Raw genomic sequence first — 16,340 nt, 5'->3', positions numbered from 1 at the left:
TAATCTCTCTGTTAAATGTCTGAAGATGTACCGATTAGGTATTTATGAAAACAGAATGATGATAGAAATGATGATGAGGATGTAGAAATGACAATATTGTTATTCTAGTTGTAATGTCATTATTACGTGCATCATTTAAATGTATCTAATAATAAATGAATCTAAGAGTTACACTGATCAATCATAACATTATGATCACTTGGGCACCTTGACTGGTCTGCAACTACACAACCTCATACGCAACAAACTGCGATGCACTGTGTCTTCTGACACCTTTCTATCAGAACAAGCATTAAGCCTTGGCTCTGGTGCCGGTTCACCGCTTTTCCTTTCTTGAACCACTTTTGATAGGTACTGACCACTGCAGACCGGGCACCCCACAACAGCTGCAGTTTTGGAGATTCTCTGTCATCTAGCCATCACAATTTGGCCCTTGTCAAAGTCACTCAATCCTTACAGTCAACCATTTTTCTGCTTCTAACACATCAACTTTGAGGACAAAATGTTCACTTGCTGCCTGATATATCCCACCCACTGACAGGTGCCATGATAACGAGATAATAAGTGTTAGTCACTTCACCTGTCAGTGGTCATAATGTTATGGCTGAATTGTGTATAGGCTATTGAACATACTATGAAAACGAAAAACACACCACAAGTGTGATTATCAAGATAAAATGTTGTTTTAATAGCACCTTTCATACCGAATAGTGCATTTTAAATGACTGACAAGCTGTTAATAAGACAGCACAAATATAAACAGTAAAACAATATACAAATATTGAGCACAGCAAATAAAAATTATAAAACGGAAATAATAAAAATAAATGAATAAATAAAAGAAAAAAACATAAAATGATATTTAAAATATAAAAAATACATATATATGTTGGATAGTTGCTATTTCTTCTCATTCTCTGTCCTCTTTGTGTCTCTTCAGCGGAGGGAGCATGTGGTGGTACTTTAAGAGGTACTGCAGGTTCAATAACCAGCCCTGGATACCCTGCAGAGTATGACAACAACCTCGACTGTACATGGTCAATCCTCTCTGAGCCCGGGGACACTATAGCTCTCGTCTTCAATGACTTCTTATTGGAGGACAAATATGACTTCCTGGAGATCAGCGGGACAGAAGCACCAAGCATATGGTGAGATACATTTCATTCACAGGCCACAATGTTAAGGAGATAGGTTGGCGAGCAGGCTTGACACATCTCATGCTAAGTGGGAGAATAGTGAAAGCAGACACACATGCAATTACATCTGACATTTGAGAAGTGAGAAGCATAGACATACCAACACACACAAAGTGGACACCATAGCCTTGTTCTATAAATTAACTGGGGACTCAATTTACTACTTTCCAAGAATTAGTAGCCCTTTATTGTTCTGTAAGCTGACTTGTTCGCATTAAAGGGAACAGTTGTTGTTTTCAATGCAATTTTCTCTAACTTGTATACTTTCAACAGGGCCATTTAATATTAAAAGAGGACTAATGATGTTGTTGGGGAGGACAGATACAACTACTGATTGATTAGCTGCACAGGAGTCCTGTTGATTTTCCTGATTTATTCAAATCCCACAGGGAAGGTGATAAATTGTTGCTTTCACTCCCATTTTCTGTGGTCGCATTTGAAAATTAGCACTCAGTTGCACCAGAACCCACTCTGGTTTTTAAATTTAGAGCGCTGTTGGAATTCACGTTGGTTTGTTCAGGATATCACACATCTCCATCGAACGCTGATGATGTGTTTTTGCAGGGGTGGAGGCAGCCTAATGGTTAAGCATGCAGGGTTGTCGCTCAAGTTGCTAGCACTGCTGGGGAGGTGCAAGTTAAAAAGTAGTTTGCACTCCCTCGGTAAAAACGACAGATTCCTGTGAACCATGTCTCGACAAGTAGTAGACTGTGATTTCTTTGAATAGATTCTGGGTTTCAGTAGTTGCGAAGCAGCGTATGGCTGAAAAAGAACATACATATTTACATTAACATTCACTTGATAAATGACACTACATTTAGGAAACTCCACAGCAGTCGATATTAGCTTTTGTTACACCACATTTTACGTTGGCTTGTTACAGAAAAGGGATTATTTTCTTTTTTAACAGTTTTTCATAAAAACACTAATTACATCAATTTATAAATATCTGTGTTAGTCTCTGCCACATGAAATTGTTTTTTTTTCTCTGTAGAGAAATTAATCAGGAGAATTGTTTGCAACATGTCTCTGTAATGCTTTGTAAACAATATACTGTATGGATTTACTCTTCCTCTGCCTGTTTTATCACTGCTAAATTGCCCCTAAAGATCCACAAAACTGCAAGGTGACATGGCAATTTCAGTTCAGTAAATACAGATGTCTGTGCAACAAAGTTTGTAGAGATAATATGATACATTAATGTTGTGTAACAGTAGCAGGACAAGTTTTGAATCTAAATCTTTATTCATCTTTTCTAACTGGTAAATATGATTCATAAAAATGCATTTATAGATCACCATGTCCGGCAGAAACCGTCTATCTCCCATTATTCACATTCTCCTGACTTCAACTGATAGATGACATTGTCTTCCATGTGAAGAAAATGGTATATGATTGTGGCGCAACCAGCAGAAGAATAAAATGGATAGGTCGACAGATAAATAAGTGGAGTGAAAGAGGCAGAGAGGATAGCACCAGATGGAAACAAAAAGAATGGAGAATAATTGCACGTTTAGTCCTGTCACCAGCAGAGCGGTACACATCAACCATGGCATTCTCATGATACCGTTTGTGAGTATGTATGTGTGTCTGTGTCAGGTCTTAAGTGGCCCTCTGACTGTGTGAGCTGTTGATCGTTTCTCCAGGCTCTGACAGATTACACACACTCAAGTGTGCGCGCGCACACACACACACACACACACACACACACACACACACACACACACACACACCCATACATACACACAGTTTGTCTCTGACAGTATAACATTCAAGGACCACTGTCAACCCACCCTCTGCAATGCAGGGGGAAGACAGGGTGTGTACGGGAGAGTCCACCCAACATTTTGTCACATGGGAAATGGTGATTGCAACAACTGAAGCCTTTTGAAGTGACCATTCTAGTTTTAAATGACTGGCCCTAACATCCCTAAGCATTCACATTATAAAAACCCTAATACTACTACTAGGTTTGCAGTCTGCGCTTTGTTTTATGTAAATATGCCCCACAAAAACATAATTTTAACTACAGAAAAATACCAGTTGCGAAAATGTATTTCTACACAGTAAATAAATGAAAATGAAAAAATAAATAGATCACAGGAACATGCCTTGTTTTGTTTTGGGTGATTGATTAAAATATTTTAGTTGGCATATAAACACTACTATTAATTGAAATGAATTTCTTCAAATTATATTTGTGTACATGAGAATTAGAATTTATGTCTCCAAACTGAAATATATTACTGGTATTTTGTATATTATCCAAGGTTTACAATAAAATTTACTGATTTTAATATTCACTATTACATAACAATAACAGTGGTCATTTGTGATTAATTGTTTTTTTTTGTTTTTTTTTTTGGCTTTATTGTAGGTTACAGTGCAGATGCAGATGTAAAACAGAAAGGGAGAGAGAGAAGGGGCATACAGGAAAGGTCCCATGTTGGAATCGAAATGGAGATGTTGCAATTATACGGTTTGCATCTTAGTCGCCATAGGCCACCCAGGCGCCTTGTATATTTAATGAAAGTTCACTGATCCAGGCCAAAAACACTATAATTATATAAAAAAAATAACTTCAATGGGTTTCTGCCATGCACAATCTTACACAATCTCCTAAGTACTTTTCTCCAGAGGTGGGATTACGAGATGATTGACATTTTCACTGAGGCATGTGGGCAGGTCATTGTGAGAATGACTGACACCTGACAGCACCACTGTGACGGGTTCTTCCTGTTTACCGAGAGCTTTTTCTGATTGGCTGTCCCAAAAGCAATTTCCTGTTTCATGTTCCTGTCTGCTAGCTGGCAGGTTGAATGTCAGGTTGACTAGCTGTTACATATACACACACACCCACACACACACACACACATACACACACACATTCGTAACTAATTTTGTCTATTTTTTTATTTTTTAGTTAACTGGACGAAGTGAATGACTTGATTCCAGTTTGTCTGAATAGAATTATGGTCATATCATGTTATGTCAGACAGACATTTTATTTCTACAGAAGTAAATGTGTACCCTGCTTTTGGACCACTATTACTTTACCAACTTTAACTATTGTAACATTTCTCATAACCTTAGTCTAATTTGAAAGAGTATGTCTTAGAATAATCTTACAGGCAACTAACGTTCTAGGCTATAATGCTTTTAAACCTGCCCTCTGAGTGAGTTTAGATAAGCGAAATAGTGCACTTACTGGCTAATGTGAACTTTATTTCACCGGGATTATTTGTGAAACATAAAGAAGGCTATACAGAGGATGAGGTAGAGAATAAAGGCAGCCAACTGGGAGACAAAATAGGTGACAGAGATGGGGTCAGTGAGACAAAAAGAGAGATTTCATAAGACCTCTAGGCATTTGTGTTGCTGATTCCTGCTGTAGTCTAATGGCTTTACCACATTGTCTATTTAGCATATGAAATGTCAAGAGGTCACACAGCTGCTTCTGTATGCAGTTGAGGAGGTCATCAGTCCCTCTCAGTGCATATTTGCTCATGTTTTCCATGAATCAAGATGACAATGCTTATTAATCTTGGAAACAAGTCATTTGATTGGAAACCTAAGTTCAGAAAGAAGACTGGATGAGACACCTTGGATTTTTTATTTGTCTATTTCATTTATGTTACTTTAACTAACCTTACATGAATACATATTATGTATTAGTGTAACGTTTTGTTTATGTTATCTATATAATTAAATAAAAATGCTGACCGGTGACCCTGACATGGTGGTACTGTTGGGTCTCTGTAAATAATGTTATAAGGAGTTCGGTCTAGACCTGCTCTATTTGAAAAGTGTCCTGAGATAACTTCTGTTACAAATTGAATTGAAATCCTGAATTACCTTTAATTGCAGACCAAAATACCAAGTATAATACCATCGTTCCATACAGAATAGCATAGACAGGAATTCACAAGTATCTGAAGATAAACAGAGGAAACTTTCCTCATTGGTATTCTAATACACATGTTTCTTTCTGTGTACCAGGATTTTGGTGACCTGAATAGGAAGAACATATAAACAGCTTATTTCAAATAAAGGCTTTACAGGGAATATAGGTTTTATCTGTAATGTTGTTACAGCTATTATCTTTAAATCTGAACAGATTTTCTTTCTGATAACTTAAAGTGAGCTCTGTTTATCACTTTCATTAATATTTACAACAGGTATTCCCTGCTCTTAAACCCCTCTCCTCTTTTCCTAATGTCTGCTCTTCCACAGTTTTCTCCATCCTTCATTTTTCTATCTCTTTTTCCTCTATACTCTGCACTCCCTCTGGCTATCCCTTCTTCTTGTCTCTCTGTCCCTGCTTATTTCTCTCTTCCTTTCCTTTATCTCTGTATTTCAAAGCTCGAGACAAAACTGAAATGCTTAAAGCCCAACAGTGTTAGTCCTGTCATTTTCTTCAACTGAATGAATTCTTACTCTCCTAAAGGCCATTATATCCAAGGAGCACGACCAACAGCAATTAATCAAATTCTGTTCCTTATTGCTCACTACATTATTCACATTGATTTTAACCCAGTTGCCAGTGCTGAAAACTGAAGAATTTGCTGTAATGTATCATCACTATGGTAGTCAAGGATTTTTAATAAGCAGTGGTTTGTTATGCTGATTTAAAGAGGCTGATGGAATCTCTGAATTTTCACATTAAATGACGCCCTTCCCATCCTATCTCTTCCAGACTCCTAACTAAATGAAAGGCCCTAATTGCCAATTATTCCTTTAATTGAGTAACAGGGTCACTACACATAGTGTGATGAAACTGTTACCTACAATTCAGGTCTCCTTCCTGAATCCATGACACCTGCAAAAAGTTATTTGCCTGGTTTTGTGGGTCTCTACATGATAACCCTATGATGTTGTATGATAAACTAGCATTCAATCTGTTTTCCTTGTTATTGTTGGTCATTTCTGACATAGTTTGCTGATGCTACTTTGAACAGACTTAAAGTTAAGTAAAAAGGAAATAATTATAATATGAACACACAAAATAACTGATATTCTTACTGACTACAGGCCAATAAGTAAACATGCAATTACCTGGATAGATTATGTTAAAGGTGAGGCCGTAAGAATTTTTCTTTCTCCTTTATGTTCTTTTCTTTGTTGTATTACTTCTGACTTATTTCTTTTTCGCTACGCTCTCTCACTCTGCTCTCTCTCTCTCTCTCTCTCTCTCTCTCTCTCTCTCTCTCTCTCTCAGATTCTCTCACACACATACACACACAGTTTCATTTTTAATTACTTTATTGGCTGCAATAGAAGCAGTAGTAGCAAAGTAATTCCCATTCAGCCATCCATTTTCTAGTTGCTTATCCAGGTCATTTTCTAGTCATTTAACCCGGACAAAATCCATTTATTCAGTGGCCATGGAGTAAGAACCACAGCCCAAATGTAATTTTGTGAGAACCTCTTCCACCTTCTTCTGGGGTAACCAGAGTCACAGTCAAGGTGAGAGATGGAGCTCCTTTAGCTTGTCCTGGCTCTCCCACAGAGCCCCGTCTCTGTTGACTGGCAAGGCATCCTTACCATTTGCCAGAACTGCCTCAATGGCTTGTTTCAATCAACATCAAGGGCCTGCTGTTTGCCAAAGTTCTTTCATTCTGACACTCATCTAGTAGACAATGTAATTTTTGTCTACTTTTTGTCTTTGATGCACATGACTGGCTGACAGTCTTATGGATTGTATCGGTAGGTAAGACTGAATATTCCTGAACTTCTCCCCATGAGGCAGTTCTTTATCTTCATAGAACAATCAAACAATTAGGATCTCAGTCGTGAAGCTGTTGATTCTCATCCAAAGCAAATCACACTTTGTAAACATCCCTAGGGGAATCAGAGATGGCGGTCTGATGAACCCAAAAGGACATCATCTGCAAACAGCAGAAAATGCCAAGCTAATGTCACTGCTCACTTCCTCCTTGTCATGTTAAAAACAAACAAAAGAAAAGGCAATGGTGTGCCCTTATCACAGTCTGCTGCCTCGCTTGAACAAATGGTACTTATTTCTGCAGCATCTCCCACAGAAAACTCTGAAAGCAGTCATAAGCATTTGACAAAACCCCAAAACATGCAGACAAAATTAGCAAGTCCCCATCACTGCTGAAATATCTTGAAGTGGATAACATGATGACCCATTTTTCCATGACCAAGCAAGCCCACATTGCTTTTCAATAAATGTGAGGTTTAACAGTCAGCCAGAATTTCTTCTCTGGCACACTGACCTTGGAAGGCTTTCCCAGAGAAGGTTTAGCTGTGTAATTCCTTGATCATTCGAACACTCCGGCCCCCTTACAGAAACTTGGGAATGGCTGGCCTTGTCTGCCAATTCAAAGGGCACCACAACAGGCCTGCAGCATCTGTGGATGAACCATGTCCATCTTCTGTGCTTTGCCAGGAATAATTCAGTGACATCTGCCAAGGAAATAGGCCCAGACTTCTCCACCATCTCTCTAACCTGAATCTTTTCTTTCTTCCTATTTGCTCTGCCTTCCTATCACTCTGTTACTTCTCGTTTCACTCCTCCCTTTAAGTCCCTTTTTTTCTGATCCTCTTCCACTGCTTCCGCTTTACCTCCACCTCATTGAGCTCTCCTCACTCCCATTTTTGTAACCACCAGCCCTCGCTTAGTCTCTTTTCACTACTTTGCAACACCTCTCTTGTCCTGTTATTACATTTACATTTTAAATTATGTTTACCCGCTCTGCATTTGTCTTTGTGTGTGCGTGTCTGTGTGTGTCTTTCTGTGTGAGTGCGTGGGTGTGTTATGAGATTAAAAGTACCGGTGTACCAGGGTTTTGCACTAAGCACTTGGAATAAACAGCTATCTGTTGTGGATAATGTGCTTTCCAACTTTTCTGACTTGTATCCAATCATTTATTTTTACAGTGCCTTTTTGTCATTTTGCAGATGCTTACATCCACAGGGAGTTGCAATAAGTGCAGCAGTGGAAATAATGCATTGCAATACAAGCTGCCAATAGGGAGGGCAAGGGCTATAGCAGCAGTGCCTGGACAGTAGAAAGTAGTGTCTCTGTGATGACCAAAAAGCTAGTGGTCTAATAATAGGGAAGTGCTGCAGCAAGCACATAAATACCTCTCTCCTACTCTTGGTTTCCTTGTCCCCCCTCCTCTGTTTTGTGACTTAGCCTTTCTTCTCCTATTGTCTACTCTTCTCAGGTGTGTCACCCCCCTGCTCTCCTTTACTCTTATCTCCACTCTTTTTTTTAGTTGGGCAACCTCTCCTTTCTGTTTCTCCTCCCTCTTTGTTTTATTCACATATAAGTGTGTTTCTGTATGTGAGAGTTTCTCTCTCACATCACTCCTCTCCTTCCAGCTTCACTTACTTTCTCATTTATCTCTATCCTTTGCAACCTGGTGTTTGTAATGTCTAACCTCATTTAGACTTGCTTCCTCGCCTCCCCTTTCTTAACTTTCGACCTCTCCTCATGGTTTGTGTAACCTCTCTCCTCCTGTTCATTTAATTACCCACTCCGTGTTCTTCATCCATCAGCCCCTTTTTCTCCTCAGGTTTTCTCACAGATTTTTTGTTGTCCTCTTTCTTCTTGTTGTCTATAGCTTACTCACTGTCCAGCCTGTCCTTCATTATCCCTCTCTCCTCTCTCCCCCCTCATAAATATTATTTTCACCAACTTCTTTCAAACTTTTATCGGTCTCTCTTCTCTTCTCATTTTCTCCTTCTTCTTTCTTCCCGTTCCTTTCAGTTCAGTCTCATGCATCATCCCTCATTCTCCTCCTCCTCTCTGACCTCTTGTCTCTCCCTCATTCCAGTGTCAGGCAGCTGGCCAGTCTCCATGAATAATGGAAGAGATGCAGCACATCTCACACTTTTTATCTGTTACTCTCTCTACTTTTCAAATTTCACTATCTTTTGGTCCTTCCCAACACACAATGGCTGTATTGCTCTGATTTAGTTAAACTTATTTGTACCACAACATGCATTCTTGTAGTACTATCCTCCACCCTTAACCAAATTCCTGACTCTAAAAAAGCCATTTGAAGACGGGCTGTTTTTCAGCAAGCTCTCTTTACCATTGTTAAAGCTGTGATAATTGATTTCTTACCACTGGAGAGCAGGAAGGAGACACCAAATCACCAAAATGTGCACACATTTAGTAAAATACAGAGGACAAACAAGAAAAAATCTCCCAAAGCAAATGCATGCATAAAGAGCTCCTCTGGGAACGACTTATCGCTCTTAATCTTTTTGAAACTGTTGACTGCTGCTGGCCATTAGTGTCTGGCGACTTGACATAATGAATGGATGTCATTTCAGCACTCACTGGGTCACATGACAGGGCAGACCTATCCTCCAAAACCAAGAAAATCTGCATGTGTCCTTCAATAAACATAACATTGTTAAGATGATATATATCATCATGGGATTTATAGAACAGGTAAACAATAACACTGGAGTTGTACATAACATTTACATACATTTACAACAATATGATATAACCATCATCACGTATGAATAGTATTTTACATTGCATAACCACCCTTTTCCAAATGCAAAAGACCTGAGGCAGTAACAGTATAATACTAGCAGTTATTTCCCAATGTAATACTCAACAGGCGTAATTGTTTTTCTTCAGAACAGAAATCTATTGGTAAGACCTTACTATCACAAGTGAGTCAGCACCCCACATCTTGTTTCTACTAAATCAAACAATATCAGAGACAGAATTAAGTCTTCATGGTCAACCTCTGACAAGAAATTAAATAATCTTAGGTATGTTTCTAACAAGTTTAATTACAATGTAATGTAATAGCTAAGTTTGAGTTTCATATGATTGGGAGATTACCCCTTAAAGATGAATTTATTGCCATAGATTATATTTTGATACTGTATACTAGCTGATAAAATATTGATTCTCCCACTATTGTCAGTTCACTACCATTTTTTCATGAATTTAATAAGGCAAATCATTAACTTCTAGAATTGTTCTTTCATTGACTTTTACATTTTTCAATGAAATATATATAAAAAATCCTTCCAGCTTTGAGTGAAATGTAAACTGACTTCAGTCTGAGACAAAAACAGCAAAGTCCAAGATATGGTTATATAACAGTAAGCTGTTTTATCATATAAATCTTTTTTTTTACCGGAGAATTTGTTGAAAAAGACTTACTCGACTAAAAATATATAGTATTATAGTATATAGTGAACTATATTCACTGTCTGCCATTTTATTTAAGTGTGACTTTTTTACACACCATGTAATGCCCTCAAAACTTCATATTATTTTTCCTCTGGTTTTTAAGCTCAAATCTCAGACATTATTATGTCACATTACCAGGCATGTCTATTTAATCATGCTAATTGTTAAAAAATACTATTACTCTACTGCAGTCTATTCACTGCATATGCTATAGTTAAATTGCCTTTAGGCACACACATTGGCAGGGCTTTTGTCTCATATGACATATTTCATTATTCTTTTTCTCAGATTTTTCTCAAGCTGTCTCTTTCACAGATACAGAACTTAATAATAAGCACTCAGTAAGGTCCTCTAACAAGCGCTCTTAATATTTTTTTTTACCACTTCTTATATTTTGTTTCTGCCCTTTTCCTTATCTATGTTTCTTCCTTCCTCACTGTCTCTCCCTATCTACTCAGTACACCTGCGGCATTATTAAAGGGCAGTTACAGTGGCTCTTGTTGCTCCAGGGAGGATGGTAGAACATTGGCTTCCAGGCAGTCTCTTACATCATTTCCTTTTTTGTCTCAGTGCACCATTTTCCCCACTTTTTAATTTTTTATTTATTTTTTAACCACCGCCTTGGTTGCCGTTGGTAACGAAATGCGAGAGCAGCTAAAGCTGATGTAAGACTTACCATAGGCAACCAACTCATCGTCTCAGTGGCTTTAGAAACTGTTTTTTGAAGATGTGAACTTTGCTGGCTTTCTACTACTTTACTACTTCCAGTCACCTCTTCTACTGTATTATTTCTCTTCTCTTCCTGTATTGCTTTGTTTTTATCATAAATAAGTATAAGACACATTAATAAAATAGTAATTGTACTTTATCCTGAGCCCAGAATGACAGGTAATCATAAATATACACCTTTTTCTCAAAATCCCAAACCATTATATCGTAATTTAGACAACATCACATTATGGCATTCTCTTGCTTTTCAATTAATCAGAGCTGTTTTTTGTTGGCTAGATTTGCTGAATATTCCCTCAGTTAGGCACAGACTTATACGTGGGAGTTATACTGTACCCATTACAACCGCAGCGCTCCGCTTCTGGTCAGTGGTGATCATTATGGGAAGGGATAATATCATTCATTCAATTCCCACATCCGCATTTTCCAAGCCAGTGGAACAAATTGCCTTTCAGCTAAAACCTCCTTAAATTACAACCAGCCTTTGCACCTCAGAGGACAATACAAAGTGGCATCAAAATCATACTTTGAACTCTCTGGAAAGTTCTGCTTCAAATAGGGATATGCTTTATGTATAGGCCTTCGGCTGAAGCAATGTAGATCCTGGAGTTGTATGATATGCTGTAGTTACGATTGTTTGTGACGAGTAATTTCACAACAGCGGTTGGTCGTGCTGCAATCTATAATGCTGCAGTCCGTAATCACATGGCAATTTTGAAGCACTTTCCTCCAACAACTGCCTTTCGTTTTTTGTACCTCAAATTGAAATATGTAAAGCTCATCCTCCATGAACACATCCACGAACCAAGTGCACGTACTGTAACAGAAAGTTGACAAACATTGTCCATCCTTGAAAGAGGACGTAATCTCTCTATCAGCGGGATATTCGCCAACAATTTGGACCACGCAGAAACATAGGACCCATTTTCACAACAATAATCTAATGCAATATATGGTTTATTCACTGGAGAGGGGTTCTGTCTCTGTCGCCAAAGGTGGTTACTGTGGATTTGCAAAACAACTTGGGTTTTTCTTTTACATCATACCATCTCTTTCCCATCTGCCTTGTCTTTCTCAGCTGTATTCTCTGTAGTATAGTGTAAATATACTAAAGAACAAAGAGTAAGTGTAAGTAAACTCTAATGTACAAAGGCTGATACAAATACAATGTGAAAATTATGTCTTAAGTTTTGGCTCTGCCTACATTCGTCAACTATTTCTCTTTGGTTTTTGTTATGTTTTTTTATGAATAATTTCTTATTTGCTTTCTTCCAGGCTGACTGGTACAACCCTGCCCTCACCAGTGATATCAAATAAGAACTGGCTTCGGATACATTTCACCTCAGACAGCAACCATCGAAGAAAAGGATTCAGTGCTCAATACCAAGGTATATCACACTCTTATAGTCTTATTATTTATCTATTCTCTGCCTCCCCTTTTTTAAGCATATGGTATATACAACATAGTACGACAATACATAATACAACAAGTATTTATATACAAGTCTTATTTAAGTCAGATGTGTTTCACATTTTGTTATACAACTAATCTACGCATCATGACACATATAAGATAGGACTGGGAATACATGGTCATTATACTGCACTGTATATTCATGTATTGTAATTTAGAATAGCAATTATTTGGGACAGAAGTCTGAAACCACCTGACTGGACTTGCTGGACCTTTCCTGTCATCTAATTGACTGGTTGTATGACTTAATTACCATATTAAAGTGCATATTAGTTTCCACGTGGCAGCTCAGATTTAATTGGCCAACACAAAACACAGTGATCCAAACCCTGTCTCTCTTGCAGATGTGCAGAACGAGAGACAGGTCTCGCATCACCTTGTACTGTCTTTCCATCTCTTTTTATATTCACTTTTAACTGTCTGTTTCTTCCTGAGTTATCAGTCTCTTGCTCTTGCCATTGGTACTTCTGTCATTTCCTTTCTGTCTGTCTCTTCTGTATGGGATGCTGTTGTGTGTGTGTGTGTGTGTGTGTGTGTGTGTGTGTGTGTGTGTGTGTGTGAGAGAGAGAGAGAGAGAGAGAGAGAGAGAGAAAGAGAGAGAAAGAGAGAGAAATATGTGCTATTTAATGCCAATGTAGTTTGATTGTAGCACAGATGTTTCTGTTATCCTCTGCAATGCTGCTACTTAGGATAAAATAGATGGAATACATTTTAATGCTGCTCCACTGCTTTGCTCTTCTCCCCCTTTTTCTCCTCCCTTGTCCCCACTCTTCTGTGGCTTTTAATATCTTCTCTCCTTTTTCTCCCTGTTCTAATTTTCAGTTTCTGCCACTGTTGCATTTGTTGTAGGTTTGTTATAGGAGGAAGGCTGTGAAACTGCACACAGTAATAATCACTTAAAAGATTTACAGTAAGTCTTGATTATTAAATGAATAATTTCCATCTCCTCTCCTTTCTGCAGTGAAAAAAGCAATAGAGTTGAAGTCCAGAGGGGTGAAGATGATGCCCAGTAAAGACTCCAGTCACAAAAATGCTGTCTGTAAGTAAACTATTGTCTGCTGTTTGTGTGTGCTTGTAGATAGTGTGATTATACATTGATACACATTTGGTGCATGCATGCACGCACACACACACACACACACACACACACACACACACACAATCTCTCTCTCTCTCTCTCTCTCTCTCTCCCTCTCTCACACACACACACACACACACACACACACACACACACACACACACACACACACACATACTGCATGTACACAAGGACACACTGCCTATATCCATCTTTCATGTGGCAGGAGCAGCGAATTCATCTATTTTTCACTGGGGTTGCCCTTCCAGGAGACAAGAATTACTACCACAATCTCCACTTTTTGGTTTCTTCTGTCTTTTCCTTCTTTCCTTCAAAGGGTCAGAGGTCAATATGAAACCAGCTCTATAATTAGAGGTTATTTGTATTTATAGAAGCAAATATATATTTAAAATATGCCCAGTATTTGCAAATACTTTTTTTTTATGCTACAGTAACAAACTAATTTTGACTCATTTAAACTATTCTTACCATTCAGTTGATTACAAACCAACCAATGATGCAGGTAAACAATTCCCTTTTACAATTCTCAGAAAGTAAAACAAGCTGAGAGAGAAAATTGTGAAAACATAATCCTGCATGAACCATGAAGCATATAAAGTATATAATTTTTGTTGATTCTGGAAGAGGTGTTAATTAAAGTATATGGCCAATCTGGAGGCTGTAATTTTGGTGTGTTGTGTGTTGCTGCTTGGAATTCATGTCATTGTGTCAGCCCCCTGTACAGCCATCATGTTTGGATACCAAAGGCATACTCATAGGCCTCTATTTTATTTATTTTATGATGGTCTCTTTCATTTTCAACTTTGAAGAAATGTCTTTGTCACACACAGTGAACCTGCCTGGGATTGATGATGATCTGACTACACTCCATAATAAACTCAATGCACCATAGTGACTCACTTTCTGCTGGCTATAGTTATTGCTTCCCAAAGGATAAGTCCTTGTATTGTCCATTTCAGCTTTTCATTATATTCTAAATTTTTAAATTTACAAAAGCTAAGTAGAGTCTAGAGGTTTTGTGTTGGGATTCTTCATTGCCAAAGCTGGGAAAGTGTCCAGCGCCCACTGCATCTTATTCATTCCCTCTTGAGGTGCAGCCAAGAATCCAGAAAAACACAGTGTCATCTCCATCAGGTGAAGTCATTAATGGGTACATTTTTGACAGCCCACCTCTGAGACATATTGTACATTAAGCCAGTAGATAAATTATGCAAATGTAGTGAACAACAGTGAGAACCATTATATGGAGTAGAAAAATTTAGTTTTTCTTTAGTTTCTGTCTTACTACAATATTTTTTACTAATCTCTCTCCTCTCCTGACCCATTTCCATGTTCTTAGGTCTGTGCTAAGTACTATTATTATTATTCATATATTGTATAGATCTTACATGTCCTACCTGCTGTGGTGAAAGCCACTTTTAAACTTATATATACCAATAATGCAAAGCATGACTATACGTTAAAGCTAATAATGAGATTAATTTGCAGTTTTTGGGTTGAAAATTATTTAAATGATTTCAGCAGGAGCTCGAATCCTTCTGCTCACCCACCTACAGTAACAGAGTAGCTAGTGTGTTGTTGGTACAGTAAAAATATCCTTAGCCAACCAGCCAAGTAACATGAGGGTGAATCTATTATTTTCTGAACTGATGAACAGGGTTCCCAACAAAAACAACAGCATAATTTGTTTCAGCAAATGCCCCAAAAATATGTTTGTGTTCGAGTGACAGGCCCTCAAGCAGCCACTGGGTTCTCCAATGGGGGCAAAGAAGGACATAATGTGACATTGTTATAGAGCCAAAGTCCACAAAGGGTCAGGGTGGTTGGATGAGTTAACAACATGATATTGACACAGGAGTCAACTGTCAATATTAGTTTCTTTTAACCATGATAATAACTTTAACAACAATGTTTCCGTGGCATTAACCAAGGCAGACAGTATGGGTGCAGACAGGAAATTTGTTTAATTAGGGTTTCATCTAGGACAGGTGTGACTTGAAAAACTGTGTATGTTAAAATATAAAGTGATTACGACATAATTGTTTGTTTGTTTCTTTATTTAAGGAAGGACAATGCATGTTAATTAACATGAGCGCTTGACTCAATCTTCCATTAATGTGCCAGATTTAGCCATACACTCTAATTGTCATCTTTAGTCCCTAATTATTAATAATTACGATATAGAATATGAATTTAAATACATGCACATCTTCAGATTTCTAACTAAATAACCACAGGCATTCTTGTTTATTATCCCAATATGCAGTGTGTTACACATGTTATCTTAAAAAGGTAGTGCACAGTAAAAGCAATCAATGCCTGTAGAGCTTCTCATTGTATTATCAGATTAGTATGTGATATGAAGAAAACTGAAATGTCATGGTTTTCTGCACAATGAAACAAAAAATAAAGTAAGGCTTTGTCAGAGAAGGTCTCAAGATGATTCATAACTAATACACCATTAGTTTGTTTCAGTGCTGGCAACAATTGCACAGTAGGTGTCAATTTGTATGGTTTATTTTGGAATTCAGGCCATTAAAAGAAACCTCTCCAGTGGCTGTGTTTAAAGTATTTACCACAAGTATTTACTCAGTTTCAGTTTCACTGTGATATTTTCACACCTGATGAACCATCTTCGCAAGCTAC

The 16,340-nt window shown here is 37.9% G+C and overlaps 1 protein-coding gene across 2 annotated transcripts in view; it reads left to right on the top strand.

Annotated features, from left to right (window-relative positions):
* Positions 1-16,340, top strand: part of LOC127352220 (CUB and sushi domain-containing protein 1-like) — a 396,058-nt gene that overhangs the window by 199,346 nt on the left and 180,372 nt on the right. For both annotated transcript variants that reach the window (XM_051380421.1, XM_051380419.1), the window contains exons 5-7: positions 941-1,148; positions 12,397-12,509; positions 13,557-13,634. In XM_051380421.1, the coding sequence (XP_051236381.1) occupies positions 941-1,148; positions 12,397-12,509; positions 13,557-13,634 (399 nt within the window). The remainder of the gene's footprint in view (positions 1-940; positions 1,149-12,396; positions 12,510-13,556; positions 13,635-16,340) is intronic.

The sequence above is a fragment of the Dicentrarchus labrax genome, unplaced genomic scaffold (assembly GCF_905237075.1).
Source record: "Dicentrarchus labrax unplaced genomic scaffold, dlabrax2021, whole genome shotgun sequence".
Lineage (NCBI taxonomy): Eukaryota > Metazoa > Chordata > Actinopteri > Moronidae > Dicentrarchus > Dicentrarchus labrax.
This window is presented reverse-complemented; position numbering and strand designations above follow the sequence as displayed.